The sequence below is a fragment of the Chrysochloris asiatica genome, unplaced genomic scaffold, assembly GCF_000296735.1.
Source record: "Chrysochloris asiatica unplaced genomic scaffold, ChrAsi1.0 scaffold00005, whole genome shotgun sequence".
In the NCBI taxonomy this organism is placed as follows: domain Eukaryota; kingdom Metazoa; phylum Chordata; class Mammalia; order Afrosoricida; family Chrysochloridae; genus Chrysochloris; species Chrysochloris asiatica.
The window spans coordinates 3,063,600-3,086,327 of NW_006408523.1; the positions used below are offsets into that span (position 1 = coordinate 3,063,600).

The window sequence follows — 22,728 nt, forward strand, 5'->3', positions numbered from 1 at the left end:
AAACACTCCCATCAAGTTGATTTCAACTTATAGCCCACCCTATAGAGGGCTTCCAAGACTAAATTTTTTTTTTTTTAGTGAAAGTGAGGTTTTCTTTATTCAATTTTGCAAAATCAGGCGCTCAATCCAGTAAACACAGGCAGATGCGTCATACGGCCAGCCCTCAAACAATTTTATTCCCCTGATATGACTAAATTTTTATAGGCGTTTATGGACTTGTCTTTCTCCCACAGAGCAGCTTAGTAAAGTGAGGGTCAGCCAAAAAAATAGAAGGAAAACCCTTCACGAGATGGACTGACACAGTGGCTGTACCAATGGGCTCACACATCACAACAGTTGTGAGGACCACTCAGGACTGGGCAATGTTTCCTTCTGTTGTGCACATGGTCAGTATGCGTCAGAATCAACTCAATGGCACCTAACAACAACATTCACAAACAATATTGTTTAATGTTAACTAATACTTCCGAGTATTCATTCTATACCAGGTACCGTTTGAAGTGTCATAATCCATACAACAACCCTATAAGGTTGATGCACCGTTAGTAACATCATATTAGCATTAGTAACATATCATTATTAAGGTAGGAACTCTGACGTGCCTGGTAAGTCACATGCTGTAAGTTACACAGCTAATGAGCAGTGGAGCTGGGTCTTGAACCCCAGCATCTGGCTCTAGAGTAGATCCTCTTAGTTACCATGCTCTGCTGTCTGAGAGTTGAGGGGCAACAGGACAGATGTTAATGAGTGTCTGCAGCTGACAGATGTGCAGCTAGGAGGTGGCACACTGGAGAAGTGGCCCCAAGATGAGCCATCCCACCCTCCAGCCCCTCCCCTCTCAGGCAGTAGAGCTTGGTGGCTACGAGCAATCTCGTATGTAAGTCATCATTCCTTGTTTTTTTTGTAACAGTTCATGTAATGTGCTTGGGATAGTGTGGCCCCTGGGCAGTAAGCATAAACTATTATAACCACATGGCCAAAGCTTCCACAGAAGCAAGATAACCCTAACATCCACTTTTTTAACGCCATACAGGATTCGACCACAACCTACTTTCCATAGGAAGAATGAAGTTGATATTTTTTAGGTTTGACTTATATTACCCCAAGAACTGTCTTCAAAGATCCCAAATCAGCCTAGCTGAGTTACAGTGCCACTGTTTTAATTCTCCGCCAATGCCAACTCGACATCCTTGGTTAAATTTGAAGAGAAAAAGCATGCGTACCCCTCTCCCTGCCCTGTGCCCAGTTCTCCCCTTAGGACTCCCTTCTAAACTGCCCACACCCAGGGCAGGAAGACCATCAGTGCCCAACATAGCCACGTGAATTAGTTGATCACATCTATCCTCCTTCCCAGGACAGCCTGGTGACAGGATTCAGGTGTGAGGGGCAGGCAGGGATCAAAGGGGGGTCCAAAAAGAGATCTGAGAGCTGAATGTTGTTGTTAAGTACCGTGGAGTCGGTTCCGACTCATAGTGACCCTGCACAGGGTTTCTGAGGCTGCAAATTTTTATAGGAGCAGAAAGCCTCATCTTTCTCCTGCAGAACAGCTGGTAGTTTCGAACTGCCGATTTTGAGGTTAGCAGCCCGATTTGTAACCACTATGCTACCAGAGCTCCTTGAGAGCTGATAGAAAGCATGATAAAAGGAGGTGGCCGAAACCCCAAGGCAATTTTGCTAAAGTGTGTGGTGTTGTGGGTTAATGCATTGTACTACAGTGTTGGTTTGAACTACAGGGTTGGTGGTTCAAGCTAATCAACTGCTCTTTGGAAGCCCTACACAGGGTCGCTATGGGTTGGAACTGACTCGACGGTACATAACAACAACATTCTCAACTCTGAGAATTCTATTAGAGAAAATAGGGTCTGGTTTGCACTGTATAACTCCTTCCCCCTGGAGTGTTCATGTGTGTTTACTGAAGCACACACAACCCTTGCCAATCAGCCCCAAAGCATCACTGGAAGTATTCAGGCAGTCTGGTCCTCAGACAACCCTTCAGAGTTCCCTCCCCCCCCGCCACCCCAGATGTTTGTACCCATCAGTCCTCAGGGAACAGTCAGAACAATACTTGGGTTCTGCCAGCTGTTTCTTATCTCATGCGGTAACTACAATGATACATGTGATTGAAATATAGTTTTCAGAGTCCTGGTGTGGTGCTGTGGGATAAAGTACTGGACTGCAAGCTTGGTTTGAACCACAAGGTTGGTGGTTCAAACTCGTCAGCTCAACTCTGGAAACCCTATACAGGGTCGTTATGAGTTGGAACTGACTCAATGGCACTTAACAACAACAACAAACTTGTGTTATAAGCAGCCCTGGTGGCATAATGGGTTAAGTATTGGATTGCTAACTGCAAGGTCAGGGTTCAAACCCACCAGCCTCACCATGGGAGAAAGATGAAGCAGTCTGCTCCTGTCAAGACAGTCTGGGAAACCCCATGGAGCAATTCTAGTCTGTCCTATGTAGGGTTACTATCAGTCGAATCCAAGTGATGGCTGTGGGGTGAGTTTGTGTTGTTGTTGTTGTTCAGCGCTCTCCAGTCTGTTCTGACTCACAGCGACCTTACAGAGGGCTTTCCAGGAGGGGCTGGTGGGTTTGAACTGTCGACCTTGTGGTTAGCAGTCCAGGGCTTCTCCTGCAGCTTACATAAATTTATCTTCTTGGATGAAAAAACGTGGCACGATTTCCTTGTAACAACCCTATCGCGTTCTAGCCAGCAAGCGCTGTTACTTTCCAAACTGAATTTTGGTTAGTAACAGCTTTGTTGTTTTTAATATGAGACGTTCCCCTTGAGAGCCCCACAAGGACAGGCATGCTGGGTCCAAAGCAAACAAGACCCGTGATTATTTAAAGTCCCTTTAACTCCACAGTTCATTCATCCCTTTTCAGACACAAAAACAACACATTGTTGTATCTGTGAGTGTAAGAGTCCTTTTTCTAAGGAAGAGCAGACAGCTTCCTTCCTGGATAATACATGAACCTCTTTTCAAATCTGTGAAACACAGCCACAGATAGAACTCCATTGCCGGGCTTCATTTCCTAAACTCAACCCTTGACGATGCTGGTCAGTGTGATGGGTCAGTGCACATAGAATGGGAACCCAACCTCCACAGAGATAAATAAGGATAATCATTCAGATCCAAGAACAAGGAGTGAATTTCAGGTATAAAATGTGGTGATATGACTGCGTGCAACTGTTCTGAGCAGCATCGAGGAATCTGACTTTGATTCAGCAAGCCCTGGTGGTTCTGTTTGTGTACTGTGGAATTGGCTCCGACTCACAGCGACCCTGTAGAGGGCTTCCCAGGCTGTAAATCTTTACAGAAGCAGAAAGCCTCATCTTTCTCCTGAGGAGTGACTGGTAGATTCGTGCTGCTGACCTTGCAGTTAGCAACCCATAAGCATGCAAAAAAGACAACTCTACACCTCTAGTTTCTGCTGCACAAGACCTCTTTAAAGTGTTGAAGAGCAAAGACGTCCCTTTGAGGACTAAGGTGCTCCTGACTCCAGCCATGGTATTTTCAATGACCTCATATGCATGTGAACGCTGGAAAACACATAAGGAAGACCGTAGAAGAATTGATACATATGAATTATGGTGTTGGAGGAAAACATGGAAAGTGGCATGGGCTGCCAAAAGAACCAATCAGTGTTGAGAGAATTATAGCCAGAGTGCTCCCTAGAAACCAGGATGGCCGGACTTTGTCTCTCATACATCAGACATGTTGTCAGGAGGGACCAGTCCCTGGAGAAGGACATCGTGCTGGGTAAAGTGGAGGGTCAGTGAAAACGAGGAAGACCCCCAATGAGATGGACTGGTACAGTGACAGCAGCAGTGGGCTCAACATAAGGACAACTGTGAGGATAGCGCAGGACTGTCTTGGACAGTGTGGCTGTCAATTGCACCTAACAACATCAACAACACATCTAGTTCACACCTGCAGGCTTTCCTATGGTCCACAGACTACCTACCAACTTTGAAAGATTCTCTTCATGCAAAATTCTGCTCTTTAACTGGAGCTAAAACCTGTTTCCCTACAAAATTCCTTCCTTGTTTCTAGCTATCTTTCTGACGTATCTTTTTGATGCCTCCTCCTTCAAAGAAAACAAACGCGTCACCTCATGTTGTCTCTTTCTTGAGCAAACATTCTCATTTCCTAGTGCTAATCTGGTGTGGCGCTGTGGGTTAATGCACCAGACTGCAAAGCTGTGTGAACTGCAAGGTCGGCAGGTCTCACCAGTCACTCCTTGGAAACCCTAGACAGGGTCAGAACTGACTCAATGGCACTAACAACAATCTACCATTGCTCTGTTCTGAATGTAGTTGTTGTACCATTGAGTCAGTTCCCACTCAAAATGACCCTGTATAGGGTTTCTGAGGAGTAGCTGGTGGTTTTGAACTGCCGACCTTGTGGTTTGCAGTCCAATGCTTATCTTACAGCACCATACAAGGTTTCTTCTTTGTATTCTGGATGTTATTGTTAAATGCCAATGAGTCAGTTCTGACTCATAACGACCCTGTATAGGGTTTCCAAGGAGCAGCTGGTGGGTTTGAACTCATGAACTTGTGGTTTGCAGTCCAATGCTTATCTTACAGCGCCATACTAGGTCTTCATATTCTGGATGTTGTTAAGTGTTACTGAGTCAGTTCTGACTCATAGTGTCCCTGTGTAGGGTTTCAGAGCAGCGGCTGGTGGATTTGAACTGCCGACCTTATGGTTGGCAGTTCCGTGCTGATCCGACATGGCTAAGATTCCATGCATGTGCTCTGATCAGTGAGCACTGCATTGTAGTTTTGATTTGCAGATCACACTGTGGTTTTCCACTAACCACAATTTATAAGCAGTGGGGTTAGATCCAGCTGTCATTCTGAGTTTAAAACCAAGAAACATGTTGAAAGAGCAAGGGAGAAGGAAAGAAAAAGTAGCAAAAGCAGGTACACAAACTCAAAAGCATGATATTTTGACGTCATGGTGGGTCAAAAGAAAGCTCTTTGAGATGAGAAGTGTCTGCAGCCGCCTTGCAAACTAGGACATTTCTTAAAGTTATACTGAGGTCAGTGTCGCATGAGGGAAATGAGGTCATGTGCCAGAAGTACCGCTCATCTGAAAATCTAATGGACTACCACCCATAGGCAGGATTTAGAACCACGTACACCTGGTTATTGCCACGGGGGTACCACTGCAGATGACGGAGCTTTACTGTTTCCTCCTTCCCTGGCCAATCCAACCCCTACCAGACCTTCTCGAGGGATCGACCCACTCAGCACATCTGCTGTGGCCCTCAGTCTGTTGTATAAATGAGTGTTTCTACCCTTGGACAAAGCACAGCATGTCTGTTCTAATTGTTTCATGTACACCTTACTCTTCTAACTAGGTTTTCAAAGCACACCTAAGCGAGGGACCATGGCTATACGTCCACATCCTTCAAGCTGTCATTGTTGTTGGGTGCCGACAGATCCATTTCCCATGAGACAGAGTAGGGATTCGAACCCACCATGGGAAGAAGAGCCAGTGATATGCTCCTGTTAGGATGACAGCCTAGGGTGCTCTCTGGGGCAGCTTTACTCAATCTCATGGAGTTGTCACCAGGCTTGCTACCTTCTTGTCACTTCCCAGCTTAGAGTCCTTTGGTGACTCCTGATTGGGGCACACAAGGCCACTGGCCTCCTTTCTTCTTCTTCCTTAACACCCACACCCCCCCCACCCCCCAGCCCTCGATCTACCCTAAACTCCTTGTGGTTTCCTGGGGGCACTGTGCTCCCCCAGCCCCTTGTTCTTATATATTGTTTCTCCTTTGTCTGGACAGCCCTCCTTTCCAATGTGTTCCCCCTGGGGCAATCCTACACATCCTTTGAAACTGCTTGTCCTCTTGTGTGGTGGTCTCTACATCTGACCACCCTGCAGCATGGGGGATATACCTGGGTCTATCCCAGAACTCTTGGTTGTATGGATTTAGAAAAGCACCTTTTATTGTTAGATGAGAAAAATACAGTGACAGTCTTAGGGCCACAGAGAGAGACGCCCATGTGGATGGTGGTTAACACAGCACTGTTCACGTGCCCAGGGCTACGAAGGACACAAACAACAACAACATAGTCAGCCTGCCCCTGAGCCTTCCGGACCCCCGGCCACTGCTGACCCGTGTCTTACTATCGAAGCATGGAGACAGACCCATGGCCAGGGACGGCTGTCATGTGAGAGGGGCTTGGGAGTAGAGTCTGACATGAGTCCAGTTTCCACCCTCAGGTCTGCAATTGTTGTTGTTGTTGTTAAGAACCATTGAGTTGGTTCCCACCCATAGCAACCCTATATAGGGTTGCCGAGGAGCAGCTGGTGAGCTTGAACCACCGACCTTGCAGTTCAAACAGCTTTGCAGTCTGACGCATTAGCCCACAGCGTCACACCAGGACTCCAATTACCAACAGTCCTGCAATCACCGAGTATATTACCAGGTCTGCAATTACTGAGTATAAAAACCCCACTCACTGCCACTGTGTCAATTCTGACTCACATGAACCCCATGGCACGGAGCAGAACTTCCCCACAGGGTTCCCAAGGCTGTGTTCTTTATGGGAGCAGACTGTCTCATCTTTCTCCCCCAGAGCGGCTGGTGGGTTCAAACCACCGATCTGTGGGTGAGCAGCCGAGTGCTTTACCACTGTACCACTAGGGCTCCATTCCTTGGGTTTAGGTTGCTAATCTCAGCCCTGTCTGTGGCTAATAATAACTGCTTATGCTCTGGTAGCGTAGTGGTTACGACTCGGGCTGTGAACCGCAAGGTCAGCAGTTCGAAACTACCAGCTGCTCCGCGGGAGAAAGATGAGGCTTTCTACTCCCGTACAGATTTACAGCCTCGGAAACCCTGTACAGGGTCGCTATGAGTCGGTTCCGACTCCACGGCACATAACAACAACAACAACAACAATGCATCTCATGGCACTGCTGGGAGGATAAGGGGGGCAGCATCTTCTGGATTGCAGATCAGGGTGTCCTCTGTCAGACCCAGCCCCCCCGGCTTGATACTGCCACTCCCTGAGAGCCACTTCTGGAGTTCTCATTAACAGATCAAGTGTTTGAGGAAAGCCGTTAACAGGAGGCACCCACATCACAAAGCACCCTCCGTACACAAGAGCGGAAGCTCTGAAGTGGAAGACAAACAGAATCGTTACTAAAAGCATCCTGGGGCTGCTACTCTGTTCCCTAAGGAGCCCTGGTGGCGCTGTGGGTAAGCGCTCAGATGCTAACCAAAAGATCAAAGCCACCAGCCGCTCTGAGGAAGAAGGACGTGGCAATCTGCTGCCTTAAACATGCCAGAAGATCAAACCCACCAGGCAAAAGAGCAAAGCCACCAGCCGCTCCGAGGAAGAAGGACGTGGCAATCTGCTGCCTTAAAGATGCCAGCTTTGCAAACCCCATGGGCCACTGTATGCTATCCTACAGTGTCACTCTGAGTCACAAGCACCTGGATGGCAGTGGCTTTACCCTCTCTGTCTCTGAAAGTCTGATTTTGTGGTCCAGGTCTTTCAGATCTTATCTCCTTCATCTCTTCATCTTCATGCTCCATGTTGGAGGAGACAGAATGTCTTCCCTGCGCTAGGATCACTAAGTCATATAAGCTTCCCGGACAAAGAGCGGAAGGAGATGGCGCTTTCACTGGCTCCTCCCCGCCAGCCCTACGCCATGCACACTCACAGGGCGACTGGAGAGCTGATGGAGACAGGCTACCTCAAAGTGCCATAGGTATTCACATCCAAGAGGTGACAATAGGATCTTTGATGATGGCGTAAATGTTCCGCCTGTGTGTGTCATTGTAAACGTTGTAGAATGGAAACTTTGATCTAAGTTCCTTCTTAGATGGGAGCCACATGTCTGGCCCAGGGTTAGGCTAGGTCTCTTGGTATTTTGCTGCCTAACAAAGTAGCTGGGGCCTAGAAAAGAGGAAGTCCTGGGAATGTTTTTCTTCACGCTACCTGTTTATGATGTGTTGCTTCTATCTTGATAATATTTTAACTTTGTGTTAAAAGCAGCTTAAGAAAACATTCCAACTGGAGGGAACTAGGAGGGAAAAGGGAAGTCACGAGTTCCAAATGTGGGGTTTCTATCTTCCCCACCTTCGCCCAGCTTCCCCTTCCTTCAACCTGTTCCTCACAGGTGTGACTCGCTGCGGGGTTTTCCGGAAGTGCCAGCAGCTGGGTCCCCTTTCTTCTGGAAACTTTGTGTTTCCCCTACTGAGAGAGGCTGTGCTCGGGCAGATCCTGGCAGTACAAACCCGACACAGCCCCTCCAGGAAGGGCCAGAGAAAAGGGAGACTGGGGTCAGGGAAACGGACCTGACTGGACTGAGGCACAACGGACGAGTTGGGGGATGTTAAACAAACAGGGAAATTGATGTCTGAGTGGCTTCTGGTGGATTTCTCAAAGCGGGTTCTGTTTACCTTGAACCTTGAGGTAAGCCGAGCTTTCCACAGAGCCCTTCTGGTTGGTGGCTTTGCACAGGTAGACACCTTCATCCTCCTCTGTGACTCGCTCGATGAACAGCGTGCTGCTTCCTGGCCCTAGAATGATTCCTGCGGGGTGAGAGATGTTTAGATTAGCGGGCCTGGATGACAAACAGACACAGGGACTCTGAGACACCACCCTTTTCCTCTGGTGCACTCAGACCAGGACATCCGAGAGCCTTGTTTGTTTTCTCTGGGGCCAAGCTTTCAAAGATCGCCTTCACACCACATCAGAGAGGTGACACCCAGATTTAGAGGTGCAGGCCTGGCCAAGGCCACTTACTGTGTAGGAAGACAGGCGACGCTGCGGTCCTGCCCCACAGTGAGGAACAGTTACGACTCTGAACCCTAGCAATTCTGTAGAGCAAAGCAGAACTGCCCATAAGGTTTCCAAGGTTGTTCTGTCTCAAACCACCAACGCTGTGACTAGCAGCCACATGCTTTAACCACTGCACCATTAGGGTTCATATCAACGAGGTAGACAATATGATAAATGTTCTTATTGATGTTCGATGCTGTCAAGTTGGTTCCGACTCTTAGCGACCCTGTGCACAATAGAATGAGGCACTGTCCAGTCTTGGACAGTTTGAGCCCATCGTTGGAGCCACTGTGTCAGTCCATCCTGGGGATGGTCTTCCTGTTTGTCACTGACAACAGCTACTACCTATGCTTCACTGACTATGCTTTTGACGTGTGGATCATGATAAGCTATGGATAACATTGCGGAGAACGAGTATTCCGGAACAATAACTGTGCTTACAAGGAACCTACATATAGAGCAAGAGGCAGTCATTGAAACAGAACAAGGGAACACCGACTGGTTTCAAATCAGGAAAGGTGTGCCCCAGGGTTGTATTCTTGCACCATGCTTATTCAATCTGTATGCTGAGCAAATAATCTGAGAGGCTGGATTATATGGAGAAGAATGAGGCATAAGGATTGGAGGAAGATTCATTAACAACCTACAATATGTAGATGATACAACCTTGCTTGCTGAAAAGCAAAGAGGACTTAAAATACTTACTGATGAAGATCAAAGACCACAGTCTTCAGCATGGGTTGCACCTCAGTGTAAAGAAAACAAAAATACGTACCACTGGACCAATAAACAACATTCTTATACATGGAGAAAAGAGACCTGGTGTGGCACTGTAGGATAAGCACTGGACTATAAGGTTGGTTTGAACCATAAGGACTATATAAGGTCACTGAGTCAGAATTGTTTTGATTGCACTTAACAACAACAACAAATTGAGAAAAGATTAAAGTTGTCAAAGACTTAATTTTATTTGAATCTATAATCAATACTCATGGAAGCAGCAGTTAAGAAATCAGATGACGTATTGCATTAGGCAAATCTGCTGCATAAGACCTCTTTAAAGTGTTGAAGAGCAAAGATGTCAGCTTGAGGACTAAGGTGCAGCTGACCCCAGCCATGGTATGTTCCATAGCCTAACATGCATGTGAAAGTTGGACAGTGAATAAGGAAGATCGTAGAAGAATTGATGCATTTGAGCTATGGTGTTGGAGGAGAATATTTATCGAAAGTGCCATGGGCTGCCAAAAGAACCAATAGATCTGACTTGGAAGGAGTACAACCAGAATGTTCCTTAGAATCCAAGATGGCGAGACTTCGTCTCTCAAACTTCAGACATATTATCAGAAGGGACCTGTCCCTGGAGAAAGACATCATGCTTGCTTGGTAAAGTGGAGGGTCAGTGAGAGAGCAGAAGAACCTCAACAAGGTGGATTGGTACAGTGGCAGCAGCAATGGGCTGAAACGTAACAATTGTGAGGATGGCACAGGACCGGGTGGTGTTTCATTCTGTTCTGTTGAGCATCAGGCAGGCACCTAACAACAACAACCAGTTATCAAATGCCTGCAACGTCTAGAAACTGCGTGCGACACTATTCCTTTTGTAAAGAGTTCTGGTGGAGCAATAGTTAAGCACTTGACTGCTAAACAAAAGGCCAATGATCTATTCTGTACGGATAGCACCCTAGGGGCAGCTCTCCTCTGTCACCTGGGATCACCACCAACAACAACATTTACATCTTAACACTTATACAACTGAACCTTCCTGATGCAGGGGGATAAGCAGCGGACTGCTGATCGCAAGATTGACAGTTCAAACCCACCAGCCACTCCTTGGAAGAAAGCTGAGGTTGGCTGCCCCCGTTAAGATCCACAGCTTCGGGGAACCATACACAGAGCAGCTGTGAGTAGGAATCGCCTTGCAGCAATGGTTTGGGTTTGATTTGGTTGCCAGGTATTAAGGAGCTCTGGAGACACAATGGGTTAAATGTGAAGCTGCTAACCACCAGGTTGGCTGTGGTTGAAACTCACCAACCACTCCTAGGCAGAAGAAAGGGGCTGTCTGCTCCTGTCAAGATGTACCGTCTTAGAAACCCTAAGGAGCGGTTTTACTGTGTCCTAGACGGGAGTCCTGCTGCGGTACCAGGATTAGCACTCGACCTCAAGGTCGATTTGAACTGCAAAGTTGGCAGTTCTGACTCATAGCAGCTGATGGTTGTGGGCTGTTTTGTTTTGTCAAGTATTACTATTGTCTCTGGTTTACAAAGGAGGAAACAGATCTGGTGAGATTAGAATGCATATTCGAGACATAGATTTCAAAGGAAATCGCCTTTCATTCACCATGTAGCCTGGTGAGGACAAACGGTCTACTGGTGAGTGGCTGGGGTCTGGGGTCTTGCTGCTCTGTTTTAAGCCAGGCCTGACCACTCCACGCTCTGTCACTTTAAGCAAGTGGCGTGTGGGAGCAGTGTGAGTTTCAGTTTCCTCGGTCCTCTGATGAAAATGAAAGCAGGTCCTGTTGGGAAAACAAAATGAATGGCAAGGGCCTGGCGGGTGGTAAGTGCTCAACAAATTCAAGGAAGCTTCAAAAAATGTGTAAAAAAATGGAACACAAAGATAATGGAATTTTCCCACACACTTGAAGCCCCTTGTATAAGCTGAATGAAGGAAGGAGCACCCCAAGTTTTCAGACTCCAATTTCAGGACCTGGTAGCTTTGACACCCAGTATTATCTATGAATATTAAGTACTCTGTCATCAGGACTATAAGTTAGAGACTTGGGAGCGGGGGGACGGGGCAGGGGGACTGGGGGAGCTGGGGGGACAGGTTAAGATGTATCTTATGAGGAAGGAGAATGAACACAGACCAACATACATATTCTCTTACTCAAGGCACCAATGAAACCAAACGCACTGTCCTTGAGTGGATTGTAACCCATAACAACCCTTTCAGACAGAAGAGAACTGTTCCCCAGGTTTCCGAGGCTGTAAACCTTCATGGAAACAGGCAACCTCATCTTTCTCCCTAAGAGTGACTGGTGGGTTTGAACCGCTGACTTTATGGTTAATTGTCCAGTGCTTAGCCCACTGAGGCTATGTGCCTCCAGAACTCCTTCACACACTCATTGATGCATATATGTACGCTAGCAAACAGAAAAGATTTAGTGAGTGAGAATTAGTAAATTCAGTTCAGCTTATCCAATGAAGACAGAAAGGAAGTGAGAAAGGAAGGCATTCGTGGGCGGGAAAAGGCACAGGCTGGTATGAACACACATTATTAAGAACTTACTCTGGACTCGGGATAAAACTGGCCCATCTAGACTACAGGCAATCTTCTGTTAGTTTATATAGCTTGTATTCTGCTGATTTCATATTAAGATAGACTTAATATGAAACATTTGAGAATATTCAAAAACATAAAGTGTAAAAATAAATCATGACGTGGAGAGATGGGGAGAGCAGCTGGGGACTCTGGACTCAAGGAGGGAGAAGGGCTGTATGCTGACAGCCGGGGGGCAGGTTTGCGGGATGTACCCTTGAGTTGTTTGAATGGTCATATATTCCTGAGTGCGTCCACGTACATGCAAAAACAAAACAAAACAAACAGAGGAAATGGAAGCAAATGCTGTTGAATGATGATGCATGGAGGGGATTGTAATCATTGCAATGAAATGACGTACGGTAGGATGAATGTAAAACTGATGTTCTCCCATATAAACTATCACTCAATTCACAATAAAAACTTAAAAAACCCCACATTTATAAAACCTACACTCTAGCCTCCCAGATGTTTTTCCTTCTCATTTTATTTTACTTTTTCATGTTTAATTGTGATAAAAGCAGAGTGGGAAGCCACTAGACGGTGGTAAGGTTCTATGAGGCCAAGAAGGGAACAGGGCGAAGCAGCTGACCACTGACCTTGTCCAGTGACAGACATGGAGGCTTGGACCAGAGTGGCATATTAAACATGGTGAGAATTGGTGACTTCTGAGACTTCTTTCTTTTGAAGGGAGAACCAGTGGGCTTGCATATGGATTAGAGCAGGTATGTGAGAAAGAGGACAAGGTTGGCTTCAAGGTTAATCATCTGAACACCTGCTACGATGGTGGAACCTCTCCTGAGGTGAAGAAGGCTTGTTTGGGAGCAGGTTGGAAGGAGAAAAATCAAGAATTCTGTTGTGTTTTGCACATAGTAAGTTTGAGGTGCCCCGTTGCACATCCGACGGGGATTCTTTGGGAGCTCAGAGAAGAGGGCTGGGCTAGGTCAAACTAAACAGACAGCGTAGAGAAGGTCCTTAAAGCGAGGTGATGGGGGAAAAAATCGTCTAGGTAGTGAGTTCATATAGATGAGTGAGAAAGCCCAAGGGTAAGAGAAGGGGAAGCGGCAACAAAGACTAAGAAGTTGCTGCTTATGAAATGGGAAGAAAACCAGGAAAGCATGGTCCCTGTTGTTATTGTTAAGTGCCGTCGAGTCGATTCCGACCCATAGCAACCCTGTATAGGATTTCCAAGGAGTAACTGGTGAGCTTGAACCACTGACCTTGCAGTTCAAACAACTTTGCAAAAGTCTGACACATTAGCCCACAGCACCACAAGAAAAGTGTTTCGGAAAGGAGTCCTCTTTGTTTAATCCTGCTGAGGATTGAGTTCACACCAGCACTGGAGTTGAGGATGAGTAGTTTCAGTGGACAATGAGTCCTAGTGGCTCAACAGTTAAGTGCTTGGTTGCTAACTGAAAGGTTGGCTTTACTGACCTGCACAGTGGTTCCATGGAAAGGTCTGGCAATCTGCTCCCATACAGATGACAGCCTAGGAAACCCTGTGGGGCAGTTCTACTCTGTTACACCAGGGGGCACTGTGAGTGGATGAGCTATAAGAGTATATATGAGTATATAGTGACACAATAGATGACAGCCTAGGAAACCCTGTGGGGCAGTTCTCCTCTGTCACATGGGGTTCCATAATCAGCCTCAAGACTTCTCAGTGGTATGTGGGAGAAGAAGATTCAAGTCAGTGGCGGAGAGCGTAGAGAAGGTCAAGTAGTGGAGTTGGTGATGAGGCTGTCTCCCAAGGAGGCAGCACGAGAGCAACACAAGGTCTAGGAATGGATTCTTTTTTGAGATGTGACATTGCGCAGCACACTCAGGTGCTGATAGGAATCAACCAGTATAGGGAGATGTCAACAGTACAGGACACAGAGGGTTAATCCTGAAACAGATTCCTGAAGCAGCGTGAGGGGATGGTAAGGGGGTGGTCCTAGCAGAGGCCAGTTGTCATCACTGGGTGTCACGGTGTCAATTTTGTCATATGACAAAATTCCCTTCCAGAAAGGATTACTCACTGTCAGTACTGAACATGCCATTTAAAAACAAAACAAAACCCTCCTGATTTGATCAACGAGAATGTATTTCTTCGAACGCTTTTTCATGTTTGGGTTAGTTATTTTCATTTCCAAAGTGCTTTTTTGAGTACTTGATTGAAAGAGGTGAGTTCACCTTAAGGAGAGCTTTGAAGTGCTGGAATTTGGATTCACTGCAGAAGGAAATTGAGGGTCATGCGGATTTTTGAGCAGGGAAGTGACCTACAGAAAGCGATGTTTAGTCTACAAGAAAATGCAGGATGAGCTGGAGTGAGGCAAAAAAAAAAGACCTCTGGGAGTTCCAGCTCATCAGTTGCAACTCAGGCAAAGGCATGCCGGAGCCCCAAATTAGGCTGGTGGGAAAGGAAGTGGAGAGGAAGACGTGGAAATAACCACTTTGTAGAAACAACCTACAGGAATTAGTGCTTTATTGGATATGGGAATAAGAGAGAGACGAGTAAAAGATGGTTCCAATCTTGTAAGTCCAGATGAGCGCTCTACGATGGAACCTTGGTGAAACCCTTTCATCGCTTTGGGGGTTCTTTCCTGCTCTGTAAAATGAAATGAAGAACTTAGCCTATCTCATAGTACTGCTGTGCGGGGCAATCAGATAATTTAGGTGGAGGTGATTTAGAAAATACAAGGGCGTGTGAGCAGTCACAGAAAGGAAGGGGTGAGTGGCTGCAAACCACACTCTTCTGTAGCAGACTTGCTTCTTCGATCCATTTTCTATTACTCAGATCCCAACGTAAAGATAACACCTGAATGAATAAAGTCTATGGGCTTTGGATTTCACTCAGGGAGACGTGGAGGCGTGGGGAAGGTGAGAGGACACTGGTGAGTTAATATCACCATCTGGCACAACTTCTTCCTTCCATCATTTAGAGGATTGGGGGGAGAGGAGACCTCGGAGGGCGAGTAAGAGGTACCTCAAATCAGCAAGCAAAGCTCTTCTTCCTGACTTATTGGTCACAGCAAGATGAGAACTGGTCACAGCCACAGAAGGATCACCGTCACACAGGTCCTTCAGAATCCTCATTCTCTACTCTTTCTAAGCATTTTCCTTCTCGAACAAACACGGTATAATAGCTACTACCTGGTGTGGCACTGTGGGTACCTGGTGTGGCACTGTGGGTCAATGCACCAGACCACAAAGCTGTTTGAACTGCAAGGTTGGTGGTTCAAGCTCACCAGCCACTCCTCGGAAACCCAATACGGGGTGGGAACCGACTCGATAGCACTTAACAACGACAACAGCCCTTGTTTTCCCACCCTCTTCTACCCACGTTGTTGTTAAGTGCCGTCGAATTGATTTCAACTCATAGAGAGCCTGTATAAGGTTTCCAAGGAGTGGCCGGTGGAGTTGAACCACCAACCTTGCGGTTCAAACTGACCTTTTGGTCCACTGCTTATTTTACAGAGTGACTCCAGGACTTCTACCCATATCTAACCCTAATTGTCTCTTCTGGTTTCCTTGGGGACACAGTGGAATGGTGCTCAACTGCTAACCAAAAGGCCAGTGGTTTGAACTCATAAATTGTTCCATCATGGAAAGATCTGGTGATTTGCTTCTGTAAAAACTGAGTCTTGGAAGCCCTATGGGGTCTTCGACTCTGTCCTGTAGGATCGCCATGAGTTAACTCCTTTTCATTTCTTTAATGCCTTAACCTGTTGATATTCACTTTATCAGATGATAGAGGATCCGTTTTACTGAGAAGCTAATCTTTCAACAGGAGTTCTAGTTTAATTAAAAACATTTTTCATTGTGATCAATTTCAAACATCTTAAAAGTTAAGAAAATAATAGGACTCATTAAGCTTATTAGATGTCAATATTTGGCCATTATTTGCTTTTGATGTCCCTTTCATATGAAATGAAATATACAGATATCTCTTCCTTTTCTCTCTCTCCAAAGTACCACTAAGAAGTTGGTGGTGTTCGCTTCATGCCAGTTTTGGGCTCTATCTACACATTTGTATTTCTAGACAACGTATGGTTTTGTGTGTTTAAAAATTTTAAATATGTAGCATCACATTGGATATATACTCTTGCAACTTTTTTTTTTTTTGTCTAGTAATGTTTTGATATGATTCTTTTTGATACTTGCAGATGGAGTTCATTTTCAACTGATGTGTATTATTTCGTTATATATAAAAGCCACAGATTTTAAAAATCCATTTATCTATTAAGATGCACTTGATCCAAGCTATGGTGTTGAAGAAGTGCTGGGCTGCTAGCCACAAAGTCATCTGTTCAAACTCAACAACCACTCCATAGGAGCAAGATGAGGCTGTTCACTCCCATAAAGATTTACTGTCTCAGAAACGCAAAGAAACAGTTCTACTTTGTCTGTAGGAACTGACTCAATGGCAGTGGATGGGTGGGGGGTGGCAATCCAAGCCATGGTATTTTAAATCACTTCAGAGGCATGCAAAAACTGGACAATCAAGAAGAAAGACCAAAAACTTGATGTATATGAATTGTGGTTTTGATGAAGAATGTTGGATGCATCATGGATTACCAGAAGAACAAAAAATGTCTTGGAAGAAGGACAGCCAGAATGCTTAGAAATGAGGCTGGTGAGGTTTGTCTCTCGTACTGGATGTGCGATCGGGAGGGACCAGCCCCTGGAGATGGACATCATCAGGTGGAAGGTCAGAGAAAAAGGGGAAGCCCCTGCATGCGATGCATTAATACTGTGGCTGCAACAAAGGCCTCAAACCTAGCAATGACTGTGAGGAGTCGGCGCTGAGTCAAATGGCACCTAGTAACAACCTTGTAAAGGAGCTCTGGTAGCGTAGTGGTTATGAGTTGGGCTGCGAAGCTCAAGGTCAGCAGTTCGAAACTACTAGCCGTTCTGGGGAGAAAGATGAAGCTTTCTGCTCCCCATAAAGATTTACAGCCTCAGAAACCCTCTGAGTCAGAACCCACTCCACAGTACACTACCAACAACAACAACACTGTAGGCTAGTTAGGTAGTTTTCAGTCTTATCGTATTAAAAGAATGCTTTAATGAACATTGTTATAGATACATCTTATGTCGTGTTATGTATGTACGTATATATTACCAAATTCCCTCCCCAAACACACCAATTCTCATTTTAATCTGCATTTAAGCTCCTGTACCCCCCTGTTCTGATCAAGATCTGGCAGCAATAAAACTTGAATTGATGAGAAAAAGATGAACGAGTGAAGACATTTCACTGCGGTTTCCAGTTACACTTCCCTGATTACTGGTTAGGTGCAACTTCTTCTTACATTTTTATTTATCATTGAGGCTTCTTTTTTCGTGAATTGTCTGTCCTTACAATGTCATCAGTTCAAACCTACCAGCTGCTCCTTGGAAACTCGATACAGGGTCGCTATGATTGGAACCGACTCGACGGTACTTCACAACAACCATCGTTGGCCCGTTTCTTTACTGGCCTATTTGTCTTTTTATTAATCTGTGTTCTGGAGACTAATCCTTTGTTGGTTACATTGGTGTCAAATCTTCCCTTAACCTATGAACAAGAGTTTAAATATTGCTTATGGTGAATTTTTAATACCAGAGCTTTTACATTTTTAATGTCAAATGTATCATTATTTTCCTTTGTTTGTTGTTGTTGTTGTTAGGTACCAGAGTCTGTTCTGACCCATAGTAGCTCTGTGTACAACACAATGAACACTGCCTGGTTCTGTTTTTTACTCACAATCGTTGCTAGGTTTGAGCCCATTGACTCAGCCACTGAGTCAATCCATCTCATTGGGGGTCTTTCTCTTGCTTTCTTTTACTTGTTTAAAAAATTCTATAATTATATCATACAGAAAGGAGACGTGGTAACACACTGGATTGGGAATCGGGCTGCGAACCTCATGGTCAGCAGTTCAAACCCACCAGCTGCTCCATGGGAGAAAGATGAGGTTTTTCTGCTCCCATAAAGATTTACAGCCTTGGAAAAATCTACACAAGGTTGCTATGAGTCGGAACCAACTCCACGGCACATAACCACCCAAACATTACCACATCATAGAGAATCCCTTATATATTCTCTTCTAAACATAAAACAAATTCTGTTTAAAAGATTTCATTTGGTTTCAAAGTATTTAGTATTTTGGTCTCGAGTCCATCTGGAATCTTTTATGAGGATGTATGTGTATAGTGTGATGGGAAGATCTATTTTTTTACTGTACCAATCACCAAATGTCCCAGCACCATTGATTGGTTAATCTAGTCTTTTTCCACTGAATTGTGGTGCCAACTATCCTTGGAAACCCTGCGCAGGGTCGTTATGAGTCAGAAATGACTTGACAGCACTTAACAACAACAACAACAACATTATATGCTTGGAGTCCTGGTGTGGTGCTATAGGATAAGCACTGAACTGTTAACCTCAAGGTCGGAGGCTCAAACCCATCAGCTGCTCCTCAGAAACCTTATACTGGGTCATTATGAGTTAGAATTAACTCAAAGGCACTTAACAACAATAATTATATGCCTGGAGTCTGTGTGTAATTTTATAGGATAAGCACTGAACTTCAACTGCAAGGTCGGCAGTTCAAACCTACCAGCTCCTTCTGGAAAACGCTGTACAGGGTCGTTATGAGTTGGAACTGACGCGATGACACTTAACAACATTATATGCCTGGAGTCTTGGTATGGTGTTGTAGGATACTCACTAGACTGTTAACTGTAAGGTCGGTGGTTCAAACCCACCAACTGATCTTGGAAACCCCATACAGGGTCACTATGAGTTGGGAATGACTCAACTGTGTTTAACTACAATCATATGCCTAAGAAGCCTTGGTAGTGGACTGCTAACTGCAAGGTCAGCAGTTCAAACCCACCAGCTGCTCCATGGGAGAAAGATGAGGCTGTCTGCTGCCATGAAGACGTGCAGTCTCAGAAACCCTATATGGGGTCGCTATGAGTCAGAATCAACTTGATGGCAGTGGGTTTGGTCTGGGGTTTTATGATATGCCTGGCACAAAGTTGGCTCATTCATAAGTGAATGAATGAATCCCATTTATGTAAAAATAATAATAATAATAAAAAGCTTTATATATGTATGCTTCAAAAAGTTCTTGGAAAAACGGACAGCAGTCAACAATAACTACCTGTATTACCTGTTGGTATATTTTCTCTCATTTCTTTTTAATCTCTTTAATCTGCTTCCATTCTGGGTATTCAACCAACTGTGACTGAGAACCTAAGACAGGTTGGACATGAACGTATGAATGAATGAAATGAAAGCCCAGACGATGTATTTGGTTCAACGCTCAGTCATAGCGTTTCCTACTTCCCTGTTCACTAATTCACCTGGTTCCATCTCTAGACTCATTAGCACTGGTGTCTCCAGGACATGATGAGGCTTACATGCCAAGAACACACACTACTGGCTGTTTGAGGAAGCTTCGTTCCTTTAAACACAAATACACTCATTACTTTAGAGCTCTGGTTGTTCAGAATGCTGTTTTCTTATTTACTGCAGTCTTCACGAAGCCCAATACTGTGAAAAATGAAGCTTTCTGCTCCCATAAAGAGTTATAGCCGCAGAAACCCCACACAGGGTCGCTATGGGTCGGAACCGCTTCCCCAGCACTTCACCATCACCATCAGTATTGTGCCAGACACAAAGTAGCTGCCCTCTAAGGATTTTCTGAGTGTTGTCATAACAACTCGGGGGACTGGGGGTGCCCATTTCCCAAACAGTCGAAAATCCATGTCCAAGTTTGGATTCCCCCCAAACTTAACTACTAACCAAGCTTACTACTGAAGCCCACCAATAACATAAAAAGCTTATTTTATATGATGCCTGTTTTATATACTGCACCCACATAAAAGCTGCAATCTCAGTGTGAAATAAAGGTATTTTTGCAAAAAGTGCAAGGTTTACACTGGATTTATTTATCTTGAAACAGTGGGTAATCGCAGCAGCAGACGTCAACCTTTGGAACATACTAAGCAATTCAACATTTTCTTGTCATGTGATGACCTTTCTCTGTCTCTTGGGAGTACCTCCAGCATCACTGGTGGCATTGAAGATTTACCACATCACGCTGCACATGATGAGAAATACACAACAACTTGGAGAGGTCACTTTTTACTGAGGTATGCAATTAACCAGAGAGACAACTGCTTATATCAAGAGCACCGATAGCATTAAAAAAAAAAAAAAATCCACATATAAGTGGACCTTTGAAGTTCAAACCTGACTTGCTCAAGCTTCCACTGTATAGAGCATGAATTCTAGAACTTCTAAAACTGAGAAGTAACCGGATTTGGGTTCAAATTAATTTTTTTCCTTTATACATGGCATGTCTAATTTTCTTTAAAAAGTATTCTTTTGATATCTTAAATATGATTTAAACTATGCATTGAGTATTTTTAAAAAAGATGTTTTAAATATCTAGCTTTTGGGAAGCTTAATTTTTAAGGGTTGGATGTGAGAAGGCAATCACTGTTTTAAATATGTTTGTTCCAAATATAATCCTGGAAGTCTTCTCAAAACCAAACAACAGTTCAGCTTCACTAGTAAAGAAATGTTTGCCTTGAGAATTATGCTTTTTTTTTAAGCATTATGTTCTTTTAAAAATGATCTTATTTGGAACCAAAGGGAGAGCAACCAAAGGTTAGATGGGAACATTAAGGGGCAGTGAGTTAATGTGAATGCGGAAGGAACAAGCCAGAATTGTACATGTGGAAATTGTTGAATTGGCATGCGTTTTGTTGTGTGTACTCTCAACAACAACAACAAGCTAAATAACATGTATACATTGGCTATAAATACCATGCACATGTTTATTATGCCCATTCGGGCAAATGAAACTGGTACCTATGTGTTCTCTTGTGAACGATGTAATGTTTCGTTCCACGTCCTTAACATTCAGAGTGGAGGCTTGCTCTGTGGCTCAGTAACTCCATGACCTGGGGTAAGGTCTTTTTCCTCTCTAGGCCCCAAATTTCTAATCCTTTAGTCTGTGAAACGGGTTAGGGTTAGAAAACAAGCCTCATAGAATTGTCATGAGACATAAATCCGTGCATATTAGTAAAGTGCTTAGAACAGTTGTTGTTGTTGTTAAGTGCCGTCGAGTTGGTTCCGACCCATAGCGACCCTGTATAGGGTTTTCGAAGAGCAGCTGGAGAGCTTGAACCGCCGACCTTGCATTTCAAATGGCTTTGCAGTCTGGTGCATTAGCCCACAGCGCCACACCAGGACTCCGCTTAGAACAGTGGTTGGTCCATAATCAGTGTGGTAGAGTGTTTTTTGTGCTGTTGAGTTGGTTCTGACTCAGCAACCCTGTATAGGATTTCTGAGAGTGACTGGTATGTTTGCACTGTTGACCTTGTGGTTAGCAATCAAATGCTTATCCTACATCAGATAGATTGGTAAAATATGTCTAACCAATGAGATTGTTGTGGAAATGAAATGAGGTACTTGTAATATGCTTAACATAGTGCCTTGTTGCTGTTGGTTGACATCAAATGGATTGGGACACACAGTGACCCCTGACCCCATGTAACAGAGCAGAACTGTCTCAGAGGGTCTCTTAGGCTGTCCCCCAGAATCACTGGTGGATTTGAACCAGTGACGTGGTGATTAGCAGACAAGCGCTTAACTATTGCAAGGATCCTGGTAAATGCTCTTTTTTTTTTTTTCCAAATAAAGAAGACACATGAAGAGTCTTGGTGTGGTTCTGTAGGATAAGCACTGGACTGCTAACCACAAGGTCAGTGGTTCAAACCACCAATTGTTCCTTGGAAACCCTATGCAGGGTTGTTATGAGTCGGAACTGATTTGACAGCACTTAAGAGCAGCAACATAAGCTATCAAAGGCTTTAAAACAAAAGACTCATTGAGTGATGCGCTCCATGGTATGGATTGTAACTATCAATGATTAAGATCCTACCATAGGCTGGATCTTAAAGTAGGAAATCAAAGCCCAAAGAATGTACTTGGCTCAGTGCTCAGCTGCTAAGTGAAAGGTCACCAGTTTGGATCTTAGGGTTTCTTATTTCCCTATTTATTAATTCACCTGGTTCCATCTTTAGACTCATTAGTCTTGGTGCCTCCATCCCATGAGTGAAAGAAAGAACCCTGGTGTCCAGGATTCCTGGAGGTGGCAAGAATTCAGGTGTGAGCGCAAGATGTGAGAGTGAGAGGGTGGACCAGGAAAGCCGGGCACCCAGAGGTGTGAGAGAAGAGGAGAGGGTGGGCACCAGGCAGTCCAGGGTGATGAGTAGGGTGAAACCATCCCACACAGGTCCTCTAAGTCTCGTACCACTACCCTGAGGCAGTGGGAATGTGTGCTGTGTGCTGGGAGGGCCTTGGTTCTCAGGGGGTCAGCTCTAATCTGCCCCCTCTGAGGCTGCTTCCAACACTGCTTTCCCGGACCTGCTGAGGGACCCTTTGGTTCCTGCTTGGTGCCCTTTGGCCCAACAATTTACTACTTTTGTAACTTTCTTGGGATAGCATTTCTTCTGTAAGATGCCTATACCCCCTGGAAAGTTTTTTTTTTTTTTTTTTTTTTTTTTCTTCTTTGTCTGGAAAGGAAATGAGAAGGGAGGGAACTGGCCCC

The 22,728-nt window shown here is 44.9% G+C and overlaps 1 protein-coding gene across 1 annotated transcript in view; it reads right to left on the minus strand.

The window, feature by feature from the left end:
* FLT1 (fms-related tyrosine kinase 1) overlaps positions 1 to 22,728 on the minus strand; it is a 183,446-nt gene that overhangs the window by 50,695 nt on the left and 110,023 nt on the right. The window contains exon 15 of the mRNA XM_006832043.1: positions 8,434 to 8,565. Within this exon, the coding sequence (XP_006832106.1) occupies positions 8,434 to 8,565 (132 nt within the window). The remainder of the gene's footprint in view (positions 1 to 8,433; positions 8,566 to 22,728) is intronic.